Source organism: Tenrec ecaudatus, chromosome X (assembly GCF_050624435.1).
Source record: "Tenrec ecaudatus isolate mTenEca1 chromosome X, mTenEca1.hap1, whole genome shotgun sequence".
Lineage (NCBI taxonomy): Eukaryota > Metazoa > Chordata > Mammalia > Afrosoricida > Tenrecidae > Tenrec > Tenrec ecaudatus.
The window spans coordinates 13,662,630-13,689,847 of NC_134548.1; the positions used below are offsets into that span (position 1 = coordinate 13,662,630).

A 27,218-nucleotide genomic window follows, 5' to 3' on the forward strand; every position below is an offset into this window, starting at 1 on the left:
ATGATACCTTAAGAGTACTATTCCCTGAGCTCAATCAGCAACCAAGCTAAAATGTAAAGAGTTAATATCCTTCAAAACTGGATTCCTCATCATCATCCGTATCCCAATGCAGACCTTCAGTCGGTGTGAGTTCATCATAGACACTGTCCTCGCTGGGGTACCACCGACCCGTGTATAGGCCGAACCCCAGTTTTTCAGCACATTTTTTGTGCTGAAAACCTCAGCTTATACATGAGTATATGCAGTATTTGCTTTCTTTTATGAGCCTGTCTGCTGTCCCTAACTCTGACCCTGGGCATCTTTTCCTGACCCCTTGTGATAGGTAGGTTTATTGTGCCAACCTGGTCAAAAGACACATGTGGGGTTAATAAGGGTGCAGTTTAATTGAAGGGCAAACAGATAAATGGCTCAGCAAGCCTCTCCTGTCCGTCTCTTGCTCTCTGATGATCTGACCAGTGTGCAGCTGTCTTAGCTGGTTCTCTGCCTCAACTTGTGAGCTACACTACCTGCGGGACACCCAACCAATGGACTGTATCACTATAGTTTGAGGTTCCTTTGAGACCTGCTTTGCCACACTGCTGGTGTATACATCACTTGAGCTGGGGACTGTCAGATGCTGTCGTCTGGCTGACTGTTGGTGACCTGCCCTGCTGTTTGCTGCCTGTGGTCGGACTGCCTATATTGCTCTACAGAAGACTCAGCTGTCTGCTTCCTTAACTTGCACCCAGCAGCCCTCGTGAGTTGAAGGACTGCCAGTATATTAACTGTCTCATGGAAGTGAGTTAAACTGAGCCCTCTGCACTGCTCTGTGGACTAATTAGCTGTTTATTTCCTTATTATATATAAAATCATAAGTGTCTTAGTTTTGTTTCTCTAGAGAACCCTGTGCACACACCCCTCGTAATATCTGTTCTAGTTCCCCGTGGTCCTGTTGGAAGCCACAGGGACAACTTTATTTCCTTATTAATGTCTTCCTTCCCTACACCTACTCCTGGACAGGGCTGTTTCTAAACCGCTGCTTATCTTTTGCCCCAAAGGTAAAGAGAGAGTTTGGATAAATGAATATAAAGCCACCACCAGTTTAGGGACAATTCCACTTAGTGTGTCCTGCTGCTGCTGGATGTGCAGTATTGTCATCAGCAACAATCACCCTAACCGCACAGCATCCTGTGTTTGGCCCTCTTCATCCTTTTTCACCCTTACTCTGTGTCATCCAGCTGGGTTCAAACGATGGAGTATCCTGTCCTGGAGATAGATTAGAGGGTGGGAAGACAGTGAGGACAGATTGTTTCCTCCTTGGCCTGGTCCTGTGTCTTGACCTAAGGTTATGGCTTCTTTTGAAGAAGACTGCCCACATGGCTCACTCTCCTTTCAGGTTCTGAGACCCTACCCCTTCCCTCATCCTTTAGGATCCAGGGATGGTAACAACTCCGTTGCTGCTTGCTCTAGGTTCTTTTATTATCCCCACCTACTGGCATCGTGTAATTAGTCCTTTAAAAAAAAACAATCCACTCCAAATCATCCTCATTTGAATGTGCCATCTGTTTCCCATTGAGATCCCAATGGGCCCTCCCTTAATCTCTTCTCTACTCCCACCTATTGGCCCTGTTTGGCTCTGATTTTTTTTCTAACCATCTGAAACATCTTCTGATCTTTGTAGCTGTCTGGCACGAAGCACGGTAGACCTCCAGGGTCTCCAAAGTGACCAGAATAAGCCTTACTTGAGTAAGAAGTCCTGCTCCCTAGACGTCTTCAGGTTTCTATGTGTGAGACCATGAGCCAACACATATTTGCTGGGAAGTATAAAACTTGATTTAGAGTTGGAGCCTCCTACATTACAATGTTGTTCTTCTCGGCATACAGAACCTCTTACTCTGTGAACCATTCCTGGATCATTTAAGGCCGCAGTAACCTCTACAATGACCGAATCTCAATAATCATAATTATAATCATCGTAATGGCTACCAATTACTGAGTGCCAACTCTGACTCAGGCACTGTGCCTGGGGTTTGCTTCTGTAAACCAAATGGAAGGTTTCCATTTCACCCATAAGCTATTTGGGAAAAGGGACCCCAATTATTCTGCTCCATCCCCCAACTGTACACCTGCATTGCTCTGTATGCTGCTCCAGGCCTCACCAGCGGGCACTACAAATATCACTGTGTTTTGAAGCCTGGAACTCAGTGAGGTCCTTCCATTCTGGATGCTGCTGTTTCCCTGCGCAAGGATTGCTGGGAGATTTGGGGTGAGGAGTGATCAGAGGCTCTCACAACCAGTTATGAATGTCCACAGTCCACCTTAAGAAGCTTGCATATGATCATATGATTTTTTGTTCTTTGATGCTTGGTAGCTGATCCCTTTGACACCTAATGGTCACACAGGTTGGTATGCTTCGTCCTTGTGGGCTTGGTTGCTTCTCAGTTAGATGGTTGCTTGTTTATCTTCAGGCCTGTAAGACCCCAGATGCTGTATATTTTGAAAGTCGGACACCATCAGCTTTCTTCACCACATTTGCTTATGCACCCATTTTGTCTTCAGTGATCGTTTTAGGCAGGTGAGCGTCACACAATACCGGATTATCAGAACACAGCATTCTTGTGGTGAGGGATTACTAGAGTAGAGGCCCGATGTTTGTTTGCCACCTTAGTACTCAAAGACCCATAACAAAAAAATCATATCAATGTGAATGAGAGAGAGAGAGCAGAGTGGAGACTCAAAGTCCATCTATAGAAAATTGGACATCCCCTCACAGAAGGGTCACAAGGAAGAGACAAGCCAGCCATGGTGGAATTATAGCACCAATGAAACGTACAACTTTCATCTAGTACTTTAAAGCTTTCCACCCCCACCCCCACCCCCACACTATCATGACCCTAATTCTACCTTACAAATCTGGCTAGACCAGAGCATGTACACTGGTACATATAAGAGCTTGCAACACAGGAAACTCAGGACAGATAAAGCCCTCAGGACCAATAATGAGAGTAGTGATACCAGGAGGGTAAGGGTAAGTTGGGGGAAGAAAGGTGGAACCCATCACAATGTTTGGCAAATAACCCCCTCCTAGGGAAGATGGACAAACAACAGAAAAGTGGATGAAGAGAGCCAGGGGTTGGTGTAAGACATGAACAAAATAATAATTTATAAATTCTCAAGGGTTCATGAGGGAGGGAGGGTGGGGGTGGTAGGGAATGAGCTGATACCAAGGGCTCAAATAGAAAGCAAATGTTTTGAGAATGCCGATGGCAACAAATGTACAAATGTGCTTGACACAATGGACAGATGGATGGATTGTGATAAGAGCTGTATGAGCCCCCAAAAAATGATTACAAAGAAAGAAATGGGTATGGTCATGCCTCCCTCAACTAAAATGGAAGCTCCATGCAAGCAAGGTCTTTGGTTTCTGTGTAACAGCGGTTCTCAACCTGTGGGTCACAACCCCTTTGGGGGTCGAACAATCCTGTCATAGGGGTCGCTTGATTCATCACAGTAGCAAAATGACAGTGATGAAGTAGCAACGAAAATAATTTTATGGTTGGTGGGTCACCACCACATGAGGAACTGTATGAAAGGGTCGCAGCATGAGGAAGGTGGAGAACCACTGCTGTATAGCTTAGTCCTTAGCAGAGAGTGGACACTTGATAATTATATGATGAATGAATACATTGTTGAGCCCAATGCACTCATCTCTGGAGATGGGAGAAATAAAATCCCTCACACTGTCTTGGAATAGTACAGCAGTTAAGGAAGGTCTGGTGGATAAATCAGTATTTCTTTTGCTCAAGGTCATCTAGCTAATTAGTGGTAGTACTTAAATCAAGTCTCCTTACTTCAGTTGATTCTTAATCTTGGCTGCACATTAGAAACAGCTGGGAAGTTAAAAAAAATCTCCATCCCTGAGCCACTCCCCTGACCCATTAAACCAACCACAAATTTATCCGGGTTGTGTGTGTGTGTGTGTGTTGGGTGTTGGGGGTGGGGCGGAGGAACAGGACCTAGGTAGCTATATTTTGAAAGCTTCCTAGGTGGTTCCAATATGCAGCCCAGATTGAGAAACACTGGTACACAATCATGAAGTGGGGCCAAAGCAACTAATAGAAACATTTTGAGAAAAATTTTAAAATCTTCCACGTAAATAGAACATTGAATTCACATGTTGAGAACTAATAGTAGCTTGTGGGAGACAGAAAGGCAGGAAGCATCAGGTTGGGTTGGGCCCAGAGCATGGTAAGAACCAGCATGTGTTAATCTCCAAAAGTGAATCCTGAAGGGTGAGAAATGGATTTATAAGGTGGGTGGAGGCACTGGGAGAAAATAAGTACAGGAATGTGAACGTATTTGTGACCAGTTACTGGGAAGCTATTGCCTAAGAATTCTGTTAGACCGCAAAGGAATGACCCCAGGGATCTGCGGGAGGATTCTTTGTGTCATCTAAAATGGACCAATCTCCAGCTATGCTTACTAAGGAAACCATTTTAGACAATGCTGGACAAAGGACTGGAGGAGTCATTTTCTCACAGAAATATGCCATGCTGGATAACAGTAGTGCTGGGTGGCTCATTTCACCCCAGAGTCCCAAAGGCCTTCTGTTGAGACTTGTTTTCAGAACAGCCAAATGTGACACTAGGGATGCGGACTTGAAAGAGAGGAGAGGAGTGAAAAGATGGGTGCTTGCCCAGAGAATGCTGTCAGTTGAAATCACAGGAGGTGCGATGGTAAGGGAGCCCAACTCTCCCTCGAGGCACTTTGAGTGCTACCCAAACCACAGAGAGCTAACTTCTTACAGTTAACACGCCCTACAGTGACAACTGCATTACATTGGAACATGTGTTTTAAAGATATAAGTAAACAGCAAAGGAAAGCACCATGGATTCACTGACACAGAAGTGACTCTTATCTATTGGTGTCTTAGTTTCCCAGGGCTGTGTCTCAAAATAGCACAAAGTGGGTGGCATTAAAGAATAGGACTTTAGCCTTCCGGCGTAGCCATGGCGGCGAACGCTACCACGAACCCGTCGCAGCTGCTGCCTCTAGAGCTTGTGGACAAATGTATAGGATCAAGAATTCACATCGTGATGAAGAGTGACAAGGAAATTGTTGGCACCCTTCTAGGTTTCGATGACTTTGTCAATATGGTTTTGGAAGATGTCACTGAATTTGAAATCACACCAGAAGGAAGAAGAATTACTAAACTAGATCAGATTTTGCTAAATGGAAATAACATAACAATGCTGGTTCCTGGAGGAGAAGGACCTGAAGTATGAGTGGATTTTCTTGACTTATGTTTGCTTATATTTTGTTTATAAAAGCCACAAGATGGATTTTTTTTTTACTTTTTAATCTTGAGATACTGTGATGCTAAGTTTCCCGTTAAAGGGAAATACTTTGAAGATGCACTGTAAATGCCCAATTTTTGTGAAAGGTAATCATGATTATCTTGGGAGAACAACAAGTTAACAAGTTTGTTGTTTAATGATGAAAATAAAGGTGTTTTTTGTTTAAAAAAAAGAATAGGACTTTATTCACCTAATTTAGTAATCTGTACAAATCCGTAATCCATCTGTTTTGGTCTAAAACAACAGTGCTCTCCATGTATACTTTCTTCTTCTGGACAGTGTTTTATATTGTATACCAGCTGCTAAATTAATGATAAGACCAATGGAACTACCATATGTCTATGGGATAATTTATCATGTCTTTCAACAGAATAATAATGATATCTTTAAAGTGAACAAGAGAGACACCTATAAACCATAGGATATGAATGGATTTTGAGCTCACACTTAATCATAACCCCAATCTAAGAATAATTAGTTCTTATGACATGGCTTTGCTCAATGCCTATCCCCACTAAGTGACCACTGAAGATATGGATGCTATATCAAAATGTGGTGAAAAAAGCAGACGGTACCCTATTATCACAAAGAAAAGCATCTGGGGTCTTTAAAGACTTTTCTTAAAACAAGCAACCATCTAAGTGAGGCATCAGCAAAATCCACATAGAAGAAACACATCAGGCTGTGTGATCCAAGGATCATAAACAATAAAATCCATATCCAAAGGATGGAATGGGATTAGAGCTTAAATTCTGAACACCTGGTTTGAAGAAGCCTAGAGATGACAGTGAAAGCAAGCCTAAAACCCATTCATATGGACTATGCCTCTGGTGAATCCCCTCTGACTCTGGACCAGGGATCGGAAAGGCCTTCTTACCAGACGCAGTACAGTGTAGGGCAGATTACTGCAATTATAGCTAGGTCAAAATGTAACACTTTGTCATTGAGCCAATGTATAATTATGCCAGTTTTTTATGTTTTCTATTTTTGTTTACATTTTATTAGGGGCTCATACAACTCTTATCATGTTCCATATATATATACATACATCAATTTTATAAAGCACATCCTTCCATTCTTTGCCCTAATCATTTTCAAAGCATTTGCTCTCCACTTAAGCCCTTTGCATCAGGTCCTCTTTTTCCCCCTTCCTCCCCGCTCCCCCTCCCTCATGAGCCCTTGATAATTTACAGATTGTTATTTTGTCATATCTTTCCCTATCCGGAGTCTCCCTTCCCCCTTCTCTGCCTTCCATCTCCCAGGGAGGAGGTCACATGTGGATCCTTGTAATCAGTTCCCCCTTTCCAACCCACTCACCCTCCACTCTCCCAGCCTTGCCCCTCATACCCCTGCTCCTGAAGGTATTGTCCACACTGGATTCCCTGTGCCTACAGCTCCCATATGCACGAGTGTACAACCTCTGCTCTATCCAGTCTATTTTGTTTTTTTATTGAGTTTTCCTCTGTTTCATTCTGTCATTGTTGGGTCATTTGTTTATGTTTTCTTTTGATTTTGTATATAAAAATCCACAGAAATGGGAGTGTGCGTGCAGACCCCACCATGGCACAACAAACCTTGAGGGCAACGTAACCACATGGAGCAACTCATGAACAGAGAGGTCTACAGGGCCGGCCCCAATCAGAGCAAACTGACAGTCCCACCCCCAGAAGTATGTGCTACAGAGGACAACACTAAACCTACAGGTTAGGGAGAGGGGCCGGTCTGCCACACCCATATAGAAGCAAACCAAGAAGGAAAAAGAGAGAGCTAGGGACTACACCCCATGCTGGCACACCAATCCCTGAGGATGACATCCCTGCACGGAGCTAGTAAGACACAGAGAGGACTGTAGGGCTGACAACAACTCGAGACATGATGTCCCCTCACTGAAGCATACCACAACAAAAAACAATACTGGGGACACATGGTGGGAGTGAGTCCGGTCTGACAACTCTCCTCCCCAACCAAGAAGGGAACCTAACAGATCAGCATCAGGAGGAAAGCCAAGCCATGAAAACCTTGAGGGTCCCCCCAAATAGACTTCAAGCTAAGAGGGGAAGTTCCCAGAATGCCCCAGGACCCATGAGGTGATAGTCATAAAGGTCGGCTGACAGACTTGGAATTATGTATGCGTTTTGTTGTTGTTTTGTGCTTTTTTCTTTATTTTTCTCTTTTTGTTCAATCTTTTGTTTTCTTTTTGTTTTGTCTCTGTTACTGTTGTTTTGCCTACAAGACAGGCATGGGAAGCAAGCCCAAGGAGAAAGCAACGGGACCAATGGTTCCGGAGGGACTTGGTGAGATAAGGAGGTGGGGGAAAGGAGCAGTGAGCAAACAATGCCATAGACTAGGGAACAACTAGGAAATTAAAAGCAGCAATGAGGAAGATGTAGTGATCCGGATGGTGTTGAAGCAACAGCAGTCTAGCTGAGAGGCATTACTAAGAGAAAGAAGAAGGGCAAGTGTGATGGTGGGGCAGAAGGAAGATAAAAGGAAACAGAGGAAAGATCTAGGAAGAGAATATAGGTATCAACATAAGTGTGTATGTACGTAAATACTTTAATTCATGAAAATAGAAGTATTGGCCTATGTACATATATTTTTATCTGGCAATACATTGAGGAAGTGGACAGACTTTGGGCCTCTGCTCAAGCCCTCCCTAAATGCAAGAACATTTTGTTCTAACAACCTGGCATTCTGTGATGCTCACCTTCCCAACATGATCATTGGAGATAAACTGGATGCATAAGCAAGTGGTGAAGAGAGCGGATGGTGCCCAGCTATCAAAAGGTATAGCGTCTGGGGTTTTGAAGCCTTGACGTTAAACCAGCGGTCATCTAGGAGAGAAGCACCAAGCTCAAATGGAAGAAGCACACCAGCCTGTATGATCATGAGGTATCGACAAAATCAGCTCACAGGCACCAGAAGACCCCAAACAAAACCCCCCCAACATATTGTTGATAACGAGGAGGTGGAGTTGCAGCAGAGACCCAAAACCTATCTGTAGAAAATAGGACATCCCCTCACAGAAGGGTCACAAGGAAGGGATGAGCCAACCAGGGTGAAGTATAGCACTAATGAACATCCAATATTCCTGTGGTTCTTTGAGGTTTCCTCACCCCCTACTCTCATAACCCCAGTCCTGCCTTTCAGTTCTGGCTAGGCTGGAGCAAACAGTTCACAACACATGGAATCCAGGTCAGATCAAACCCTCAGGAACAGAAATGCGAGTAGCTATACCAGGAGGGCAGGGGAAAGTTGGGGGGAGGAATGGGGAACTGATTGCAATGATCGACACAGACCCCCCCCTTCACCCCTGGGGGTGGGGAGGAACAGCAGAAATATGGGTGAAGCGAGACAGCAGTCAGATCTGAAAATAATAATTTATCATTTATCAAGGGGTCACGTGGGGAGGGGAGGAACAAAAGAGAAGCTGATACCAAGGGCTCAAATAGAAAGTAAATGTTTAGAAAATGATGATGCCCTTGACACAATTGATGTATGGAATGTTATAAGTGCTGTAATACCCCTCCTTAAAATGATTTTTTTTAAAGAAAATGATGATGGCAACTTATGTGCAAGTATGCTTGATACAATTGATGTATGGAATGTTATAAGAGCTGTAAGAGCCACCAATAAAATGATTTTTTAATCTAAGATAAATTTATAGACATGACAACTAGATTAAGAGTTTCAAAAAGGCATTGCAGGGGAAGTGGGTGGGAAATGGAGAGCTAACAAGAAGTACAAGGAAGAAGAAATATCCTGGAATTGCTGGTTATCCAACTCTTAGAGAATGTGTTTGAACTCATGACATGTATGATATGTGATTTGTATGTTGGTAAAACTGTAAAAAGAATAGAACTTTATTACAACATTTAAACTTACACTCCCAGAGGCTAGACATCGGAATTCAGGGCTTCAGCTAAGTTATGCTTTCTCTGTCAGCTTTAGAAGGAAGATCCTTCTTGGTCGCTTTGAATTTGGGCAGCTTTAAGTGTTTCTTGGCATTCTTTAACTTCAAGAAGAATCATAACATGCTGTCTTCTCTCTGTAGTTGACTCTCTTTTCATAAAATACCACTCAGAAAGGATTAGGATTTGGACCCCTCCTAATTAGATCGGGCCAACTTTAACTTCATTAACAGCCACAAGGCCAAATTCTCCCAGTGTTACCGCAAACAAGGTTATATGGAGTGTAATAATAAGAGAATTGTTGAAGACACAATTGTATCCTTAACCATTTTGTAATACAAATACAGCTAATGTGTACTAAGTGCATATATGGTGCTTAAGATAGGTATTATAATTCAGTACAGTGCTTAATGAAAAAATAATATTTGTACATAGTCACTATTCTTCTTTACAAAGAAATGCACAGAGTTGGATTCTTGTTGTTTTGTTAATGCCTTGAAGACTTATTGTACCTGCCAATGGCAAAGTGTTGGTTGGTGGAGGATGGATCCAAGGAGTTAGTTGTGTGGAAAGTGTCTTCTTCCTTCCGTATCATTGTCTTCGCCGATTTTTCAAATTTTCTGGGGCTCATTATTTTTATCGTGCGGCAATTGTATAGATAATAAAACCTGTCACATTTCAATGATTTTGACATGTACAGTCCAGTGATATTTGTTATGCTAATCATGTTCAATGAGTACCCATTCCCAAATTGAACCATCACTCAACAGAAACTTGGTGTTCTCCCCAGTGATTTAGCTGAGGTATGAAGATACATGGTCAGACCTGTAGATTAGTTCTGTTAAAAGAAATGAAAATGAAATTATGTGGTTGACAAAATGGCATCAACACTCAAATGGACAATGCCCCTAAGACTTATTTCGACTGAAACTTAAGCCTAGTTTTCCTGCAAATCAGGCTACCGGTGAGAGTTTCACGTCACCTCCATCCTCCCTGACCATGATTCATAGGGAAATTGTAGAAGCCAATCAGAAATGCAATTCTTTTGATTCAAGTTTTGTCAATAATAAACAGTCACTGCTAATATTTTTTTAAAGTGCCTTTCCACTTTTGGTCTGTCATTACTCAGTTCTCAAAACTTATGTCCAGATAAACTAGATAGAAGAGACTAATTGTATTATTGATTCAGTTTCTTTGAATAGTTCTGTGTTTGAACCACTCAACTCATATATATGAGAGAACAAGACTAAGGAGAAAACTACTAAATTTAAGAGCTTTAAAACATGGAGACCTCTGCTTTTAGCGGGAGCGGCCAAACCAAACCAAATTCATTGCAAACGTTGGAAACTCCATTTGGGTATCTTTTTTCTGACCTCTCAGATCACACTGTTCTCTCTGGTGATCTTCATTTTGCACACTGCTTTATGATTGTGACATGAACATAATCTACATCATGCACTTCATGCATTTTGACATTAAAAGAAATACAGCGGTAAGCAAGAACTCCGCTTGGATTCATACTGAGTGTTGGAAACGTGTAATCTTAGAATGGAAAAGGTCATTCAGTTTCTTTCCTCTAAGTATTTGAATATTTAAACACTCAAGATGTTGTGTTTGGAGATAGGTCATTTTAAACAACTGCCAGGACTGATGGATCCATAAACATTTTTCAGGGTATTCACAGTCAAGAGACTTATATTGTATGGTCCATTTCATGTTCAAATCATGTTTTTTTTTCCTTGACTAAGCCAAGGTTCTAGAGTAGAGGGAAGGTTCTATGAGAGGATCCCAAGGAGGGAGTCTGGACTGAGCCTTGGAAATAGTTTGGAAGAGTGGGACATTGTCCTGCTCTTAAATACTTATAGATTTGTATCCAATTAACAAACAAACAAACAAAAATCGCTTCTGATGATTCCATTTCAACTCCCGGTGATTCCATGTGTGCACACTAGAACTGTGTTCCATAGGCATTTCAGTAGCTGAGCTTTCAGAAACAGATGTTCAGGTCTCTTGTGTCAAATGCTTCAGGGTGAGTCACACTGTCGAAGTTTCAGTTAGTAGTCTAGCACGTAACGATGCCACTCACGGGCTCCACCGTATCCAATTGTCTATTAATAATCCCAAACCAAATCACACTCTTGGTCCTCAAGTCAATTCAGACTCATAGCAACTCGGGTATGACAGAATAGACCTGCCCCTGTGAGTCTCCAAGGATGTAAATCTACATGAAAGTTGACAGCCTCATCTTTCTCCCTGTAAGCAGCTGATGAGTTTAAGCCATCAACCTTGTGGTTAGCAGACTAATGTATAACCCACTAAGCCACCGGAGCTACTTACTTATTAATAAAGTGAAAGATAAATAAAATCTTACAATTTCAAGTTCAACTTAGGATAAAAGAATCAGTTACCCAACCATACCCTAGAAATCAGTTATGTTAGCATTTCTGTTTTATGGGCACTTTTGACGCATAGGGACCGTGTAGGCAGGGTAGAACTGACCTTGTGGGTTTCTGAGACTGTCACTCTTTGGGGGAGTAGAAAGTCTCATCCTTGTCCCTATGATATCCTGGTGTTTCCGACAGCTGGCCTTCTGGGTAGCAGCCCAATGCACAAGCAAAGCTCAAAAGGTTGCTATGAGTCAGAATTGACTCAGCGGCAGTGGGTTATTTGTTTTTTAACCTCCTTTAGACATATGGTCTTCCTAGTTCCTAAAAATGTGATAAAAACATCATTTTCTCCTTTTTTGTATGGTAGGTAAAAGAAGATGCAATTTTAAGCAAATGTAGCATAATTTTAGATGAACAAATACTGTAATTACAATTTATACTAGAAAATTCTTTGTGATGCCATTTTTACGAATACTTATAACTTATAAACACTCATTTTGATATTTGCATTTAACAAGTTACATGCTCCATGGTTTGCTTCAAATTGCTTACAAAAGAAGACAAATGTGTCAAAAAAATTATTTTCAATTGATATATATTATTGTTGTGTGTGGTCCTTAGAGTGAGTGTATCTTAATAATCCAGTGGAAGCGTCCATCTATACGAAGGCACCAAAATTGACAATAGTGATGTTAATTTATATATTATATGTTTGGGGAGTTTTTAAACATAATATGAGAGCCAAGTTTCAGTGCTATTTTAGGCATAACAAATCAGTGTGGATAGTCATTTTCTCCATAAATGCAAATGTATGATGATGGAATCATCAGGGTACGCTCTAACTTTATTCTGATTTTTTTCTTATTGTAAATTAGGAGAGGGCTTACACTTTGGATCATCAACTTGGTATTCAACAGTTTAAATGACTAATCAACAACCCCCCCCCAAAGTTTTTAAAAATCATTTTATTGGAGGCTCTTACAGCTCTTATCACAATCCATCACCCATTGTGTCGAGCACATTTGTACATATGTTGCCATCACCCTTTTCAAAACATTTTCTTTCTACTGAAGCTAACCCCCCCAAAGTTGACCTGCTCTTCTTCCTCATGTGAGTTACTGTCCTCCCTTACACCCAAGTTAACACCCATCCCCTGTCTTGTCACTCCCTTTTTCTCCCTGCCCTTGCCCTCCTGTTCTTGGGAGTCTCAACTATAATGTTTTTTTGATAGAGGAATGATTTATTCAAACAAATTCCACGACAAATCATATAACCATTGTGGTAGTCACCTAATCTGGTATCAATTGAAGGCTTAAGAGTGTAGGGGTGGAGTCTAGGCTGTCAATCTGGCTGTCAATGAGACTTCTCTGGACATGGCCTTCTCCTGGGAATTCTGGGAAATCTGGGAATTCCTCCTTAGAGGCGGAAGACACTGCTCTCTCTCTCTGTCACTCCCTGGGAGACATTGCAGAAGACAAGGCACATGGATGCAACCAGACCTCGAAAGCTGGAGAAGACACAGAGAGACCCCTGCCAGGCTAAGATGTTTCCAGTGACACTAGATCCAAAGACTTTCTACCCACTGGTCTGTCATCTTCTGCATTCAGCGTCATTGCATGTGTTTCATGAGTCTGAAGAGAATGCATGGATTGATATCGCACATATGGGCCGATATTGGACTTACGGCCTTGGACTGGACTGGGCTGAGATGTTTTCTCAATGTTCAGTTGCTCTTGTATATCAATCTCTTTTGTATACACATATGTGTGTCCATGGATTTGTTTCTCTAGTCTACCCAGACTAACACACGCATTTTCTTAAAGACACCCACAAGACCACCTGAGAACAAGTGCACAGACACTTCCCAGAAGGCAGGCAAATAATGAACAGATCCCCAGTCCAGGGATGGGGTGTGTGACCAAAGAACTTAATCTGGGGAGAAATATGAACTTGTGAATAAAAAAATTGTAAAGCAATAGCTAAGGAAGGAAGGGGATCTCGAAGGAAGAAAATGACCTGGATTCAAGCTGTGGACAGCTGTGCAGGGCAGAGAGGGTCGAGGTGAACAGCCAGTGGTCACCAGAAGGTAGCATGGGCAGGACCCCTCCTACCCACATACGCGGGGACACAGGACCCAAGCACAAAGTTCCACATCAGTGAAATGTGTAGGCTGGACAGCCGTGGCCACCGCTCTAGGTGGCTTTTGAGCAGATCCACATCATTTGGTCTGAGTGGGACTGCCTGCCCCCAGAGGCCATGACTCTTTGGCTTAGAGAATCCAGAAAACTTGGCTGATTCTGTGGAACTGATCTACTCATCACAACTTTAACCTTAATTGTTGAGATACCATCAACATCCTCATATTGAACAGTGGAATTTTTCTCAAGAACAGATGATCATTAGTCTTGCTTGTAAACTCCTTATGAATTTGGATTTCACTCTTAAAACTCCTTATGCATCTTTTCTTATCCAGTGATCAATTGAGAGTGCATGTTAATTTATGACTAATAGTTAACATAATTAGGATATTAAACTATTGCGAACCAACATGGTAGGCTAGCTGTACATATTTAGTTAGTGACAGTAAACTGTGAAATCTAAGTAAATCACTCTAATTTCTACTAACCTCAATGGAAACTGGAAAGATTGCAGGTGATCTATTCAAAGATAGGAATTGCAAAACAAACCCCCAAACCAAAAAAATCCCCTATATTCTTTATTAATTAAAACACTGGAAATAGTGACTCAGGTAAGGGTTCCCATTAGCAGAGCCTGAGATCATGAAGAACCTTTGAGGTGTACGGAAATTGGAATGAGCAGAAGGTACTAAGTCCAGATAGAAAGTTAGCCTCTGGTGGGTCCCACAGAGAGCTCTGCAATGTGAATAGCTGCAAAGAGGTTACTGTGTCGTGAACCATTGTGTCGTTGACCATGAACTGCCCTTCCACGTGACTCCAGTGAACTCCAGGAAGTTCTCCAGATGAAGGTATAGCTGTGAGCACCACAGCAGCTTGAGGAAGGGCGCACCGCCCAGGGAAAAGGGAGTTGGAATGGAGATCAGTAGCATGATTTGTGGGCTCCATTTCTTTTTTTTAAGTTTCATAACCCACTAGAACTGCCCCTTCAAACAAAACCCGTTTATTATTGAACAAATGATTGTTCAATATTGAGTTAATGGTCTATTCCCACGACAGCACATCTTTGTTATACTTTATTTTCAGATGATTCCTTGATGCCTAAAATTGTCCCAGGTACATAAATATTTGTTGAATAACATGTACTGACTGAATTCATGAGCCAGGTCTAGAGTCCAAGTCTCCTTTATTTTGGATCACTGCATGTTTCTTTCGTTGTGCCAAGGTGATACATATTCACAGGTGTAGGCCCATTCTTCCTCCTGAACTTGTTCAACTTTTATGTCTATGTATCCACTCATCGATGGTTTTTCTTACTGTTACTGCAGGATGGTGGATCTAAAGGTATTTCTCTCTCTTGCCTTTAACATTTACACACCTCCCAGTGTCTTTTGTTGCCTCAATATCTTCCTTATCATTGCATATGGCCTTCCCCTATATTTTAGTTAATATGTGCCTGTCCTTAGTTAGTGATGTGTCCTACCTTTTTGTGTGAAAACCTTTCATTGACTTATATAGAACAGTGGCCTTATACAATATTTGTTCTTTTGTGACTAATTTCAGTCAGCAATGTCTTCCAGGTTCATCTGTGTTATGAGGTGTTTTCATGTCAGTTGTTACTCTTTGCTGTTGTGTAGCATTCTGTTATATGTATGCACCATAGTTTGTTTATCCATTCTTCCACTGATAAGCATGTAACTCACTGCCGAGTCTAACTTACAGCAACCCTGTAAGATAGGGATCTGCCTTTGTGGGTTTCCAAGGCTGAAAATTTTGATGAGAGTAGAAAGCCTCATCTTTCTCCCAAGGAGTAGCTGGTGGTTTTTGAACTGCTGACTTTGTGGTTAGCAGCCCAACGTGTAACCACTACACTCAGGTACCCTGTTTCCCTGGAAATAAGACAGGGTCTTATATTACTTTTTGCTCCCAAAGATGTGCTAGGCCTTATTTTCATGGGATGTCTTATTTTTCCATGAAGAATACAGTACACATTTATTGTTTTATTAAAAGAGACCTCACACTTCCTGTCTGCTCTGGGTGCACTGCGGCCAACAGTGGGCTTCGCGGGCCTTGTTTTCTGGGAGGTCTTATTTTCAGGGATGTCTTATATTTCGGCGAGAGGCAAAACTAAGTAGGTCTTATTTTCGGGGGATGTCTTACTTTCGGGGAAGCAGGGTAGGTTTAGGTTGTTTATATATTTTGCTATTGTGAATAGTTCTAGAATGCACATAGCTCTCCAGGCTATATGTTCAATGGGGTTGCTGGATCATATAGTGTTTATATGTCCAACTTTGTGAAGAGGCGCTGTATCGTTTTCCACAGCGATTGTACCATTTCACAGTCCCGTCAGCAGTGCATGATGAGAATTCCAATTGCTCCACCTCCTCCCGGAATTTGGTTTTCTGTTTTTCTTTTAACTTTGTTACTAATGCTGAGGTGTGATTATATCTCATAGTTGCTTTGATTTGCATCTCAGTAATGGCTAATAGCCTTTCCTTTATATTTGTTGCCCACCTGAATGTCTCTTTCCATTTTTTAATTGGTCTTTTTGTTCTTGGGGCATTAAAGCTTCCTATAAATTTTAGATGTTAATCCTTGGCGCTATAGATTGTTGCCAAAATCGTTTTACTCTTTTGATGAAACCTTTTGATTTTTCAGCAGATCCCGCTCCTTTGGTTTGTCTTCTGCAGTTTGTGCATTTTTAATTATGTCTGACGGTCCAGTTATGCCATGCATGACAGCCCCTAAGTTTATCTATTTTTCTTTGATGATCCTTACCATTTTAGGTGTGGAATTGCAGTCTCTGATCATTTTTTGTATGCGGTCTGAGGTATTGGTCTTATTTCATTTTTTCCTGTAAATGGACATCTTGTTTTGCCAGCACCACGTGTTAACGAGGCCATGTCTTCCTCATGTAATGAGTGTCTGCTCCTTGTCAAAGATCGGTTAGTCACAAATGGATAGATTTATTTCTGGGTTCTCAATTCTGTTCCTTGGTTTATGTGTCTGTCATTGTACCAACATCAGACTGTTTTGACTATTGTGATAGGTTGGATTGGCTAGAGAATCAGAATCAGTAACATTTCATATATGTACAAGAAAGAACTTTGTATCAAGAAGCCATTTTATATCAAGAAAGTATCCAGCCCAGTCCAACTCAAGTCCATTGGTCAGAGGCTAGCCGAAGCCCTCTTCAGAAGCGTGGTGCAGGCCGATGATGCAGAAAGGTGAGGAGGGAGGCAGGGAGATCACAGGCTGGTGGGTGCAGAGTCTGATGGATGTAATGTTGGTGGGAATATGGCAGGGCTCCCACATGAGGCTACCATGAAGGCAGACACAGATTCCAAGCAATGAGGGAGGCAAAGGGCAACAGAAAGAGAGGGGTTCCCAGTGACTCTCTTATAAAGAGGCACAGCCCCAAGGAGGCATCACTAGCCTGTGACCTGGTAGATAGGACTCTACCCCTATTTCCTTGTTCTTTTTAGAAAATAAAATCAAAGATTACTTTTATCGATGCTCCGATGTGGAAGGGATGGTAACGCTTGTACAACAAACATCGTCAGGGCAAGTAAGAAAAGCAACGAAGATCTCTGAAATGATGTTACATGACAAGGAGCCCGAATAAGTTAAGGGACTGGCGGCCTCCTCTGGCAGGCGTCTTGCTCCATGTTCTTCACAAACTCCTCCCCGTTCTTGATGGAGGCGTTCAGCTCGGGGATGGTGATCAGCTTCTCCTCGAACGAGGATACCTTGCCGATGCCCAGGTTCTTCTCAGCCCGTTTTACCCCAGCAGCAACGGCGTGGAGCAGTAGCTGCAGTCCGTCTCCTGGGACTTTACAAAAGGAGTGCTCGATGACGCCCTCCTTGCCGTCCAACACGTCCACGATGGAGAAGACGAAGCGGGAGCCCGCGGACGCCATGGACAAGGTGTCAGAGCCTGCACCTCCGTGCCAGCCTTCTGGATGTGCTCCGTAAGGGCCATCAGCTGGTCTTGGAGGAAGTCCACCTTGGGCGTACCCTGGGAGATCAGGGGGAGGATGCTCTTCCTGGTGTGGCCGGCTGCCAATGACGGGGACATTGACTTGAGTTGGGTCCAAACCCTTCAGCTCCGCTACAAAAGTGTTGGCCCTGACGATGTCCAGGATGGTCACCCAAAGATTTTCTTGGGGTTGTACACGCCGTGCTTCTTGAACACTTCCGCGGTGATGAGGATGGTGGAGTTGACCAGATGGGCGATGATGCAGATCATGGCTTCGAGGCAATGGTGGGCACACGTGGCCGCCAGTCTACCCCTATTTTCACACAGGTTCAAATTGACATAAAATTTAACCATTCGAACCTTGCATGGCTGTGTAGTTGGTTTGGAGAGAGACAAAGGTGAGATTTTATACTTTCTTCTTTTTCTTAAGTAGTGTTCTATGTATCCAGGGTCTCTTTCCTTCCCATGTAAAGTTAATGATTAGTTTTTCCATCTCTTTCAAGAATGATGACCACCACTCCTCTGTCCATTTGTCATACTCTGGTGGCTTGTGTGTTGCTGTGATGCTGGAAGCTATGTCACTAGTATATCCCAATACCAGTAGGGTCACCCAAGGTCAAAAGGTTCCAGCAGAGCTCCCAGACTCAAGAGGAATGACATTGCATTCATTGTCAAAAGGTCATTTCAAGATCTATCTTGAAGTAAAGTGCGGTCTGTGATAGGATAAAATCTGCACTCATTCAGAGACATCCAGTCAATACAACCACCCTTCCGATTTACTCACCAAGCACTAAAGGGAACGACGCAGACAAGAACTGATGCATTTGGATGATGATGCTGGCAGGGAATAGTGAAGGTACCATGGGCTTCCAAAAGAACCAACAGATCTGTCTTGGAAGAAGCACAGCTAGAATGTCATTTAGAAGTGAGGATGGCATATTTTGGACATGTTATCAGAAGGGGCCAGTAGCAGGAAAAGGATAGCATGCTTGGTAAAGTGGGAAAAGAGGAAACTCCTTGACAAGATAGCTTGACCCAGGAGCAGCAACAATGGGCTCAATCACAATCGCACTGGACCAGGCCGTGTTTCGTTCTGTTGTACATAGGGTCGCTATGAGTAGGAACTGCAGAACTGACTGGATGGCACTTAACAACAACAACAACAAAGAATGCTGATGGACTCTGGATTGGGATTGCATTATATCTGTGGATAGCTTTGGGTGGTATTAATATGTTCATAATAAAAGAGGGTAACCCCCCCAAAGGATATATTTTTCTTCAAAGTTATGTATTTAATTTTTAACAACATAATATTATCACCTTCAAAGTACTGTTCATTACACTTCATGCATCTGTCAAATCTGCGATTCCAGTCTTGGAAACAATTTTCAAATTCATCTGTTTGGATGGCTGACAGCACCTCCCTCGATTTTTCTTCATCTCTTCTAAGTCTTCAAATTGTTGTCCTTTCTTGTCCCTCTGCTTTCATGGAAACAAAAAGAAGTTGCATGGAACCAGGTCAGTGAGTCAGGTGCGTAGAGGAAGAGAGGCATGCTGGTTTGGGGTTTTTTTCTTTGCCAAAAACTGACACACTGAGATGGCTCCACGAGCAGGTGCATTGTCATGGTGGCAAAGCCAGTCCTGCTTCGCCGGCCACAAAAATCTCGTCTGCTGCAAATCAAGCCTTTTTTGGTCACACATTGTTACACAAATTGTCTTTTTAGAAACTCTAAATATAAAGCTTGATTAACAGTCTGGCCTGGTGGATTGAACTCCAAAAGCACTAAGAGTTGACATTTTTGTACATTCAGGAAGTTGGCGGACATCTGGAATGTGGTTTGTCATCAATCGACATCTGCCTTTTTTGAAATGAGAAAAAACGAGGTTTGAGTGAAACTGCTTTTAAGGAAAAAACTCAATGTGACCAGAAAGAATCTTCCCAGGCGAAGCCACTGGGTGCACAGACTGAAAGCCAGTTACTGGATGCTTGCCCACCAGGGAAAATGTGTACTATGCAAGCTCCATCCAGTGGAGCTTTATTCTGTTCCATTTTGGGGGGATGGAGTTCCATTTTGTGTTAAGGTAACCTAGTCAGGAGCATGGTATATTCTTTTATGTATGTAGGTATTATAGTAGCTAGGGATTTAGTTGGTAACCACAAGTTCGTCAGTTCAAATTCACCAGTCCCTATGTGGGAGAAATACGAGATTGTCCTCTCCTTTGACGATTTAGAGACTAGGAAACCCACAGGGACAGTTCTATTCTGTCCTGTAAGGATGCTATCTGTTGGGATTAACTTGATAGCAATGCATTTTGCAATTTTTTCCTTTTGGTTTCTTGTAGTAGTGTTTTCCTGGTTTCCTTTTCAGAGTTCTTTTTGTTAGTATGGAGGAATATGTTTTATTTTTATATGTTAATCTTTAATGTTAATCTACTGTTTTGCTGAATCTTCTCTCTCTCTCTCTCTCTCTCTCTCTCTGTCATAAAAATGAGTCCAACTAATCATGACCTTATAGGACCAGGTCTAACTGTCCTTGTGGGTTTCTAAGACTGTAACTCTTTAAAATAGTGAAAGGCTTCTTTTTCCTCCTTCGGAGCCATTGGTGGTTTTGTACTGTTAACATTGCAATTAGCACCCCAAAACACAAATTAAGTTTGTTGCTGAGTATCTGGGATTTTCGATGTATAGGATAATATCCTCTGAAAATACAATTTTACTTCTGTGCCAATTTGGGTGCTTCTTAGTTTTCTTTCTTGTCCTATTGTTTTGACTAGGACGACACATATAATAATGAATAGGAGTGGTGATAATGGGCATCCTTATTCCCATTCACACGGTGGGGTGGGGAAGTGCTTTCAGCCTATTGACTGTTGGTATTGTATATATGCTCTTAATTATGTTGAGGAATTTTCTTTCTATTCATATTTTGTTGAGTGTTTGTATCAGGAAGGGTGTTAGGTTTAGGCATTTGCTGCCTGTGTTCAGCTGAGGAGTCAATTGGGTGAAGCTATTAGGGGTGGTATTTTGATTGAATGTGGTATAAGCCAGTATTGCTGTCCAGGGAGAACATACAGCAGGGCTGGGAGCCTTGTTGGTCTTAGAAAGCTGGTCATCCTTCAGTCCCTGTTGGCTGATGTGCACATGTGTGGCCATGCCCTGAACAGAAGCCAAACAAAGGTACACAGTGGGAAAGGAGGCACAGCTGGAAAGGTGTTCTCCCCTTTGCCTGTCATACACTGTATGTTTGTGGGGAACTTAGCACTAACCTATTTGCAGACAACTTGATTACATACATTAAAAAAAAACAGTATCCATCATGAATATAGATGCAAATGTTTTCAACAAAACTCTAGACAAAAGAATCAAATAACATATATTTTAAAAAACATACATCATAACCAAGCGAGTTTGATGCTTTCATGGCAGGCATACAAGGATAGCTCACCATTAGAAAATCAATTGACTTAATTCGACGCCTGAAATAATAGAAGGAAAGAACTACTGTATATATTCATTTATAAGCTGAGCTTTTCAGCACACTTTTTATGCAGTTTTGTGGTAAAAATTAGGTGTTTCGGCTGATATTCGGGTGGCTTTTACTGGAGTATATATGGTATATCATGCAATGCAGAAAAGGCATTTGGATCATTGCTTTTTAATGACTTGTTACTTCTATTGCACCTGGCTGCATGTATAGTGACTGATTCAAATATGGGGCTATTTTTCTCATAAGATATGGAGGGGAGGGGAGTCCAGATCTGGGGCGGTCTTTCTTTTCTTTTCTTTCTTAAATCTTTTTATTGGGAGCTCATATAACTCTTATCACAATCCATGCACACATCAATTGTGTAAAGCACATTTGTACATTCGTTGCCCTCATCATTCTCAAAACATTTGCAATCCACTTAAGCCCTTGGCATCAGCTCCTCATTTTCTCCCCTTCCTCCCTGCTCCCTCCTTCCTCATGAACCCTTGATAATTTATAAATTATTATTTTGTTATATCTTACACTGTCCAATGTCTCCCTTCACCCCCTTTTCTTTTGTCCATCCCCCAGGGAGGAAGTTATATGTAGATCCCTGTAATCGGTTCCGCCTTTCCACCCCATCTTCCCTTTACCCTCATGGTATCGCCACTCTCACCAGTGGTCCTGAAGAGATCATCCGTCCTGGACTCTCTGTGTTTCCAGTTCCTATGTGTATCAGTGTACATCCTCTGGTATAGCCAGATTTGTAAGGTAGAATTGGGATAGTGGGATAGTGAGAAGTGGGTGGGAGGGTGCATTTAGGAACTAGAGGAAAGTTGTATGTTTCATCATTGCTACACTGCACCCTGACTGACTCATCTCCTCCTCACAACCTTTCTGTAAGGTGATGTCCAGTTGCCTACAGATTGGCTTTGGGTCTCTACTCCACACTCTCCCTCATTCACATTGAGATGATTTTTTTGTTCTTTGATGCCTGATACCTGATCCCTTCAACACTTCATGATCACACAGGCTGGTGTGCTTCTTCCATGTGGGCTTTGTTTCTTCTGAGCTAGGTGGCCGTTGGTTTACCTTCAAGCCTTTAAGACCCCAGATTCTATATCGTTTGATAGCCATGCACCACCAGCTTTCTTCACCACATTTGCTTTGGCAATCATTTGTCTTCAGTGATCATATCAGGGAGGTGAGCACGCAATATGATTTTTTGTTCTTTAATGCCTGATAACCGATCCCTTCGGCACCTCATGAACACACAGGCTGATGTGTTTCTTCCATGTGGATTTTGTTACTTCTGAGCTAGATGGCCAATTGTTTACCTTCACTTCTTTAAGACCCCAGACGCTATATCATTTGATAGCCGGCCTCCATCAGCTTTCTTCACCACATTTGCTTATTCACCCACTTTGTCTTCAGTGATCATGTCGGGAAGGTGAGCGTCATGGAATGCCAGTTTAGTAGAACAAATGTTCTTGCATTGAGGAAGTACCTGAGTGGAGGCCCAATGCCCATCTGCTATCTTAATACTAAACCTATAAATATATGCACGTAGATGAATTTCCCCATCCTCTTATATATGTACATATGTACATGCCTTTATTTAGACCTTTATAAATGCCCTTTTCCTCCTAACTCTTTCCTCTCTTTCCTCTGACTTTCCTCTTGTCCCACTATCATGCTCAGCCTTCATTTGGGTTTCAGTAATTCCTCTCTGTTACATTGCCCTTGATTACGCCCTACTAGGCCTCCTACACCCTCCTCACCACCAATTTGGATCACTTGTAGTTCCCTTGTCCTTGGGTTTGTTAACATCACTTTCTTTCCCCCACCTCCCCTTTTTCCATACCCCCCTCCAAACTGTCGGTCCCACTGTTTTCTCCTCTAGATTGTTCATCCAGCCTATCTTATATAGACAGACCTGCGGAGATAATAACATGCACAAAACCAAGACTGAGCAAAACCAAGCAACAAAACAACAACAACAAAAAGTCAATGACTAAAAGATCCACAACAACAAGAAGAAAGAAAAGCTTGTAGTTCAAGGACTGCTTGTTGGCCTTTAGGAGTGTTTTCCCTTCCAGTCGGTTGGGGCGCCAATCCCTGGACCCAAAGTCTATTTTTGGTATTCCCTGGGGACATTGTTGCTCTGTTCCCCTTGCTGTTCTTTTCCACGACCTTAGTGTTTTGCTTTGGTGTGGTGGGATCATATCAGGCGGAATTTCCACACTGTGTCTCCAGTGTTGTCCCCTGTAAGACTAGGGGTCAGTAAGGGATGTCATGTCTCATAGTGGGTCCAGTCAAATGGTTTTTTCTGTGGATTGGGCTTCTCTGAGCAAGAATATCATCCTCAAGGCTTGATGGGCCAGGATGTGCTCTGCTGGGGCAGTCTTTCTGTAGTATCATTTGGATCCCAAGCACCTTCTCATCCTTGATGTGACCATCCTGACATATGGCTTGCATCCTCATGCTTTGTGTGACTTCTTCACCGAATACCCTCTAGCTTTGCCTCAAGGCCTTTCTCCAGGGCAGAAGATGGAGAAGGAAGAAGCAGAAAGGGATAGAGCCTCTGCCTACCAAGAAAATGAAACTATTCTAGCAAATTTTCATGTACCATATATACTCAAGTATAAGCCGATCCAAATATCAGCCAAGGCACTTAATTTTACCACAAAACTGCATTAAAATGTGCTAAAAAAAAACCCAGCTTATACCCGAGTATGTACGGTACACTTCCATATCTAGAGCTATGTCCATCACCTGGACAACTCTGAATGCAAGGGAGTCTGGGAAGGTGAGTAGATTGGCTAGTGTCCATCATCACTCTGAGTAAAGTTGAAATTGTTAGGAAGGAAGAAGGGAATCATGAGTAAGCAGCAGCGAGTATTTGCCACAGTAGAAACATTACTACGCAAGGTCTCTGAGTGGTTAAAAAAATAACCCCTGCCCCGGAAAAGCCAACAAAGAGTAAATTAGAGTTAAAAATAAAAATCAGATCACCTCTTTTCGAATTTTTGCTTCCTTATTGCTGCCTTCTGACTGCCCTAGCAACGAGAGGTGTGGTTCTCCCCCAAGGCAATAGGAAATCCTTTAAACCAGTCTCGAACCAGATGGAAATGAGATGGTAACTGAGACATTTGCTTTCTACATTTTCTTTTTCAAAATTCTTGGACAACTTTTTATTTTCATCTTTGTGGCTTGATATTCCATCTGTACACTTGTGATCGTGTGGGTGGGTCACCTTTTAAATTCTCTGTTTCCCCTTAAATAGAAAGTGTGGATGCTTGGTGTTGTCCTTACTCTAGGCGACTCCTAGGTGTCATTATCATGCCTTGTGTTTCTCCGTGGGGAGCTTTCATGATTTCCAGACTCGAAGTGAACCCATTATGAGACCCCTGAGACAGGATGAGAAATAAAAATGACTGCTTTGCACACTGAACTGTTATTCCTGGATCTTTACAATTGAGGTGGAGAAAGAAAACAGCTCCGGAAAAATAATTTAAGAGGTCTCACTGGTTGATTGCCTGAGATTTGATCCCGGGAGTCCCGTAGTTCATGTGCAAATATGAAAATGGCCACATAAGTACATTTCAGTGACTATTTTTATTTTAAAATCTCCCACTGACCAAATCCCTTTTCACATCAAAGGTCATCTCTGTTCACAATTTTTAAGGTTGACCCTTCCAATCAAGACCCTTCATGCCAAGAGTTCTGCATTTCCATTTTACAGAATGCTTTCTCTGCGTGGTAATGCTGGGCTTGAATTAGAGCCTTGACCTTTTTATGCCTTTGTGTCCCCGATCCCATAAAAGTGGCCATAACTTTCGATTATCTTGGTGTGAAGCCACCAAGTCCACTAACTTCAATTCTAAATACTTTCTGGACAACAACAACACATCATTCTTGAGGGCTGATTTGTTAAACAAATTGATTGGAGGGTTGTCACAATTTTTCTCAATGAGTCAGACTGTCCCATGTCAGTATGGGGTCTAGTCCCTCGCTCTCTCTTTTCTTTCTTGGCGTGCTACTGTATGGGCATGGCAGACAGGCCCCTCTCCCCAACCAGTAGATTTAGTGTTGAGTATACTCTGGTCTTTCGACCTCGCCATGTGTGTTGGAGGAGAACTGTGCTCCTCAGGGTTTTCAATGGCTGATTTTGTAGAAGTCGATCTCCAGGCCTTTCTTCCCAAGTGCCTCAGGGTGGATTTGAACCTCTAACCTCTCAGCAGCCCAGCACTTAACCATTTGTTCCACCCAGAGATGATCATAATGTCTCATATTGTTGGTTTGCCCACTCAATGCAGTGTCATATATTATTATCCCAGCGAGTATCCTATGACAAGCCTAGCTTACTCTACAGCCACATAAAAGTTTTTATTCTCCCCTTTGCTTGTTAGATTTACTGACGTGTCAGTGTTGTACCATTAACATTTAACCGTCTGGGAAGAAACACGAACACACGATTGTATAACTCTTGGCCGAGCCATCACTGATCTAGGGAAATCATTAAACTCCAGGAAGTTTTCACTTTCCTGCACCCAGTTTCTTATCATTAATACATGGTTTGTATTCTTCCCTGGGCCCCTGATCATGTAAAGGAAATGGAGCGGGGTGAGGAGGAAGTGGGGTACTAAGAAACAACATAAATCGGGCTGAGCCACTTCCAGTGACTACACTAACATCGGTGATTAATCAAACTAATGGGGGATTCTAAGTCGGTGCTTTGCTCCCCTTAAGCCCTGTAATTGTGATGCCTCTGAGCCCAAAGGAAACACGGAGTGTTCAGCGTGCCCAGGCACATAGCTTTTAAATCTTCATAACTCTATAATTACTACAGTGCTTTCCTTCATATCTGGCTCAATTTCACTTCCTTAATGAGCACTACAATCCTGATAAAGTTTAAAGTTTGCTGTCTCTGCGCTTCCTAGGCGTGGAATCTCAGACTGATCCTGGGAGTTGTAGGTTTTGACTCCTTTGAGTCCCTCTCAAAAGATCTGATTTCCTTGGGGACCACTGCTGCCCTTCAAAGCACCTCCTTTGGGTCAGGGCCAGTGGTGGGGCTTTTGCTCACACAAAGGTGTTTGCCGAGCAAATCCAGGATGGTTCCGAATACTTGGAGCTGGCCTTTGAACCACTGGGGAACGGCTGCTTAGCCTTATTCTCCTTTTGTGCTCAAAAGACTAGGATTCATCTTACCCAATAGAATATTTTCCTTGATGATGGAAAAGTTATTTAAAAGGCCACTTCCCCCTTATAAACTGAGCCCTGCCAAAGAGTGACAAGTACAACTCAACTGAGGGGTAGGGGCAAGCACTATCACTTCAATATTCTTTCTTCTACTGTTTGGCCTTGGGGTTTGTAAGAATAAACACCCAACCAGCCAAACACTCAAACTTACTGCCAGCAAGTCAAGGCAGACTCATGGCGACCCTACAGGCCAGCGTAGACCTGCTCCTGTTAATTTCCAAGAGTGTAACTGTTAACAGGAGTAGAAAGCCCCTGTCGTTCTCCCAGGCAGTGGCTAGTGGTTTCGAACTGCTGATCTTGAAGATTGTAGCCCCCTGTGTAACCACAATGCCACCAAGAAAAGATGGTCGGGAATGGTGTATTGTAGTGGAAAGTGCATCTTCTTTTGCAGCTGGTTGGAGATTGTGGCTGTTGAGTTGATGTCGACTCATGGCTACCCCCTGAGTGGTAGAGCGGAATTGTCAGTCAGTGAGTTCTCAGTAGCAGATCACCAGCCCTTCCAACAGAAGGAACCTCTGCGTGTTCTTGAACCTCCAACCATTTGCAGCACGCAAGGATTCCAGCTGGTTGGAGGGTCCCTGAATTGTAGCCATAATCTTTGCTTTTAACCACGTGTGAATGCCCTACCTCAGCTATAGTCTTCATTTTTAAGCCCTAAGTACCAGCACTCGGGCCTGCGCTGCTTTTAGAATCCTTGCTGCAGTCTGTATTCCCCAGACAGTGCTAATCGCTCTGGGATTC

At 42.6% G+C, this 27,218-nt stretch overlaps 1 protein-coding gene and 1 pseudogene across 1 annotated transcript; one reads left to right on the forward strand and one right to left on the reverse strand.

The window, feature by feature from the left end:
* The first annotated feature begins 4,987 nt into the window (after nucleotides 1-4,987).
* LOC142434241 (U6 snRNA-associated Sm-like protein LSm5) lies at nucleotides 4,988-5,484 on the forward strand. Its single transcript, XM_075538948.1, has one exon. It carries the CDS (start codon nucleotides 4,989-4,991, stop codon nucleotides 5,262-5,264), a length of 276 nt encoding a protein of 91 aa, XP_075395063.1. The 5' UTR covers nucleotide 4,988; the 3' UTR covers nucleotides 5,265-5,484.
* An 11,911-nt stretch (nucleotides 5,485-17,395) lies between these two features.
* On the reverse strand, nucleotides 17,396-18,102 carry LOC142433173 (malate dehydrogenase, mitochondrial pseudogene; annotated as a pseudogene).
* Between the last annotated feature and the right edge of the window lie 9,116 nt (nucleotides 18,103-27,218).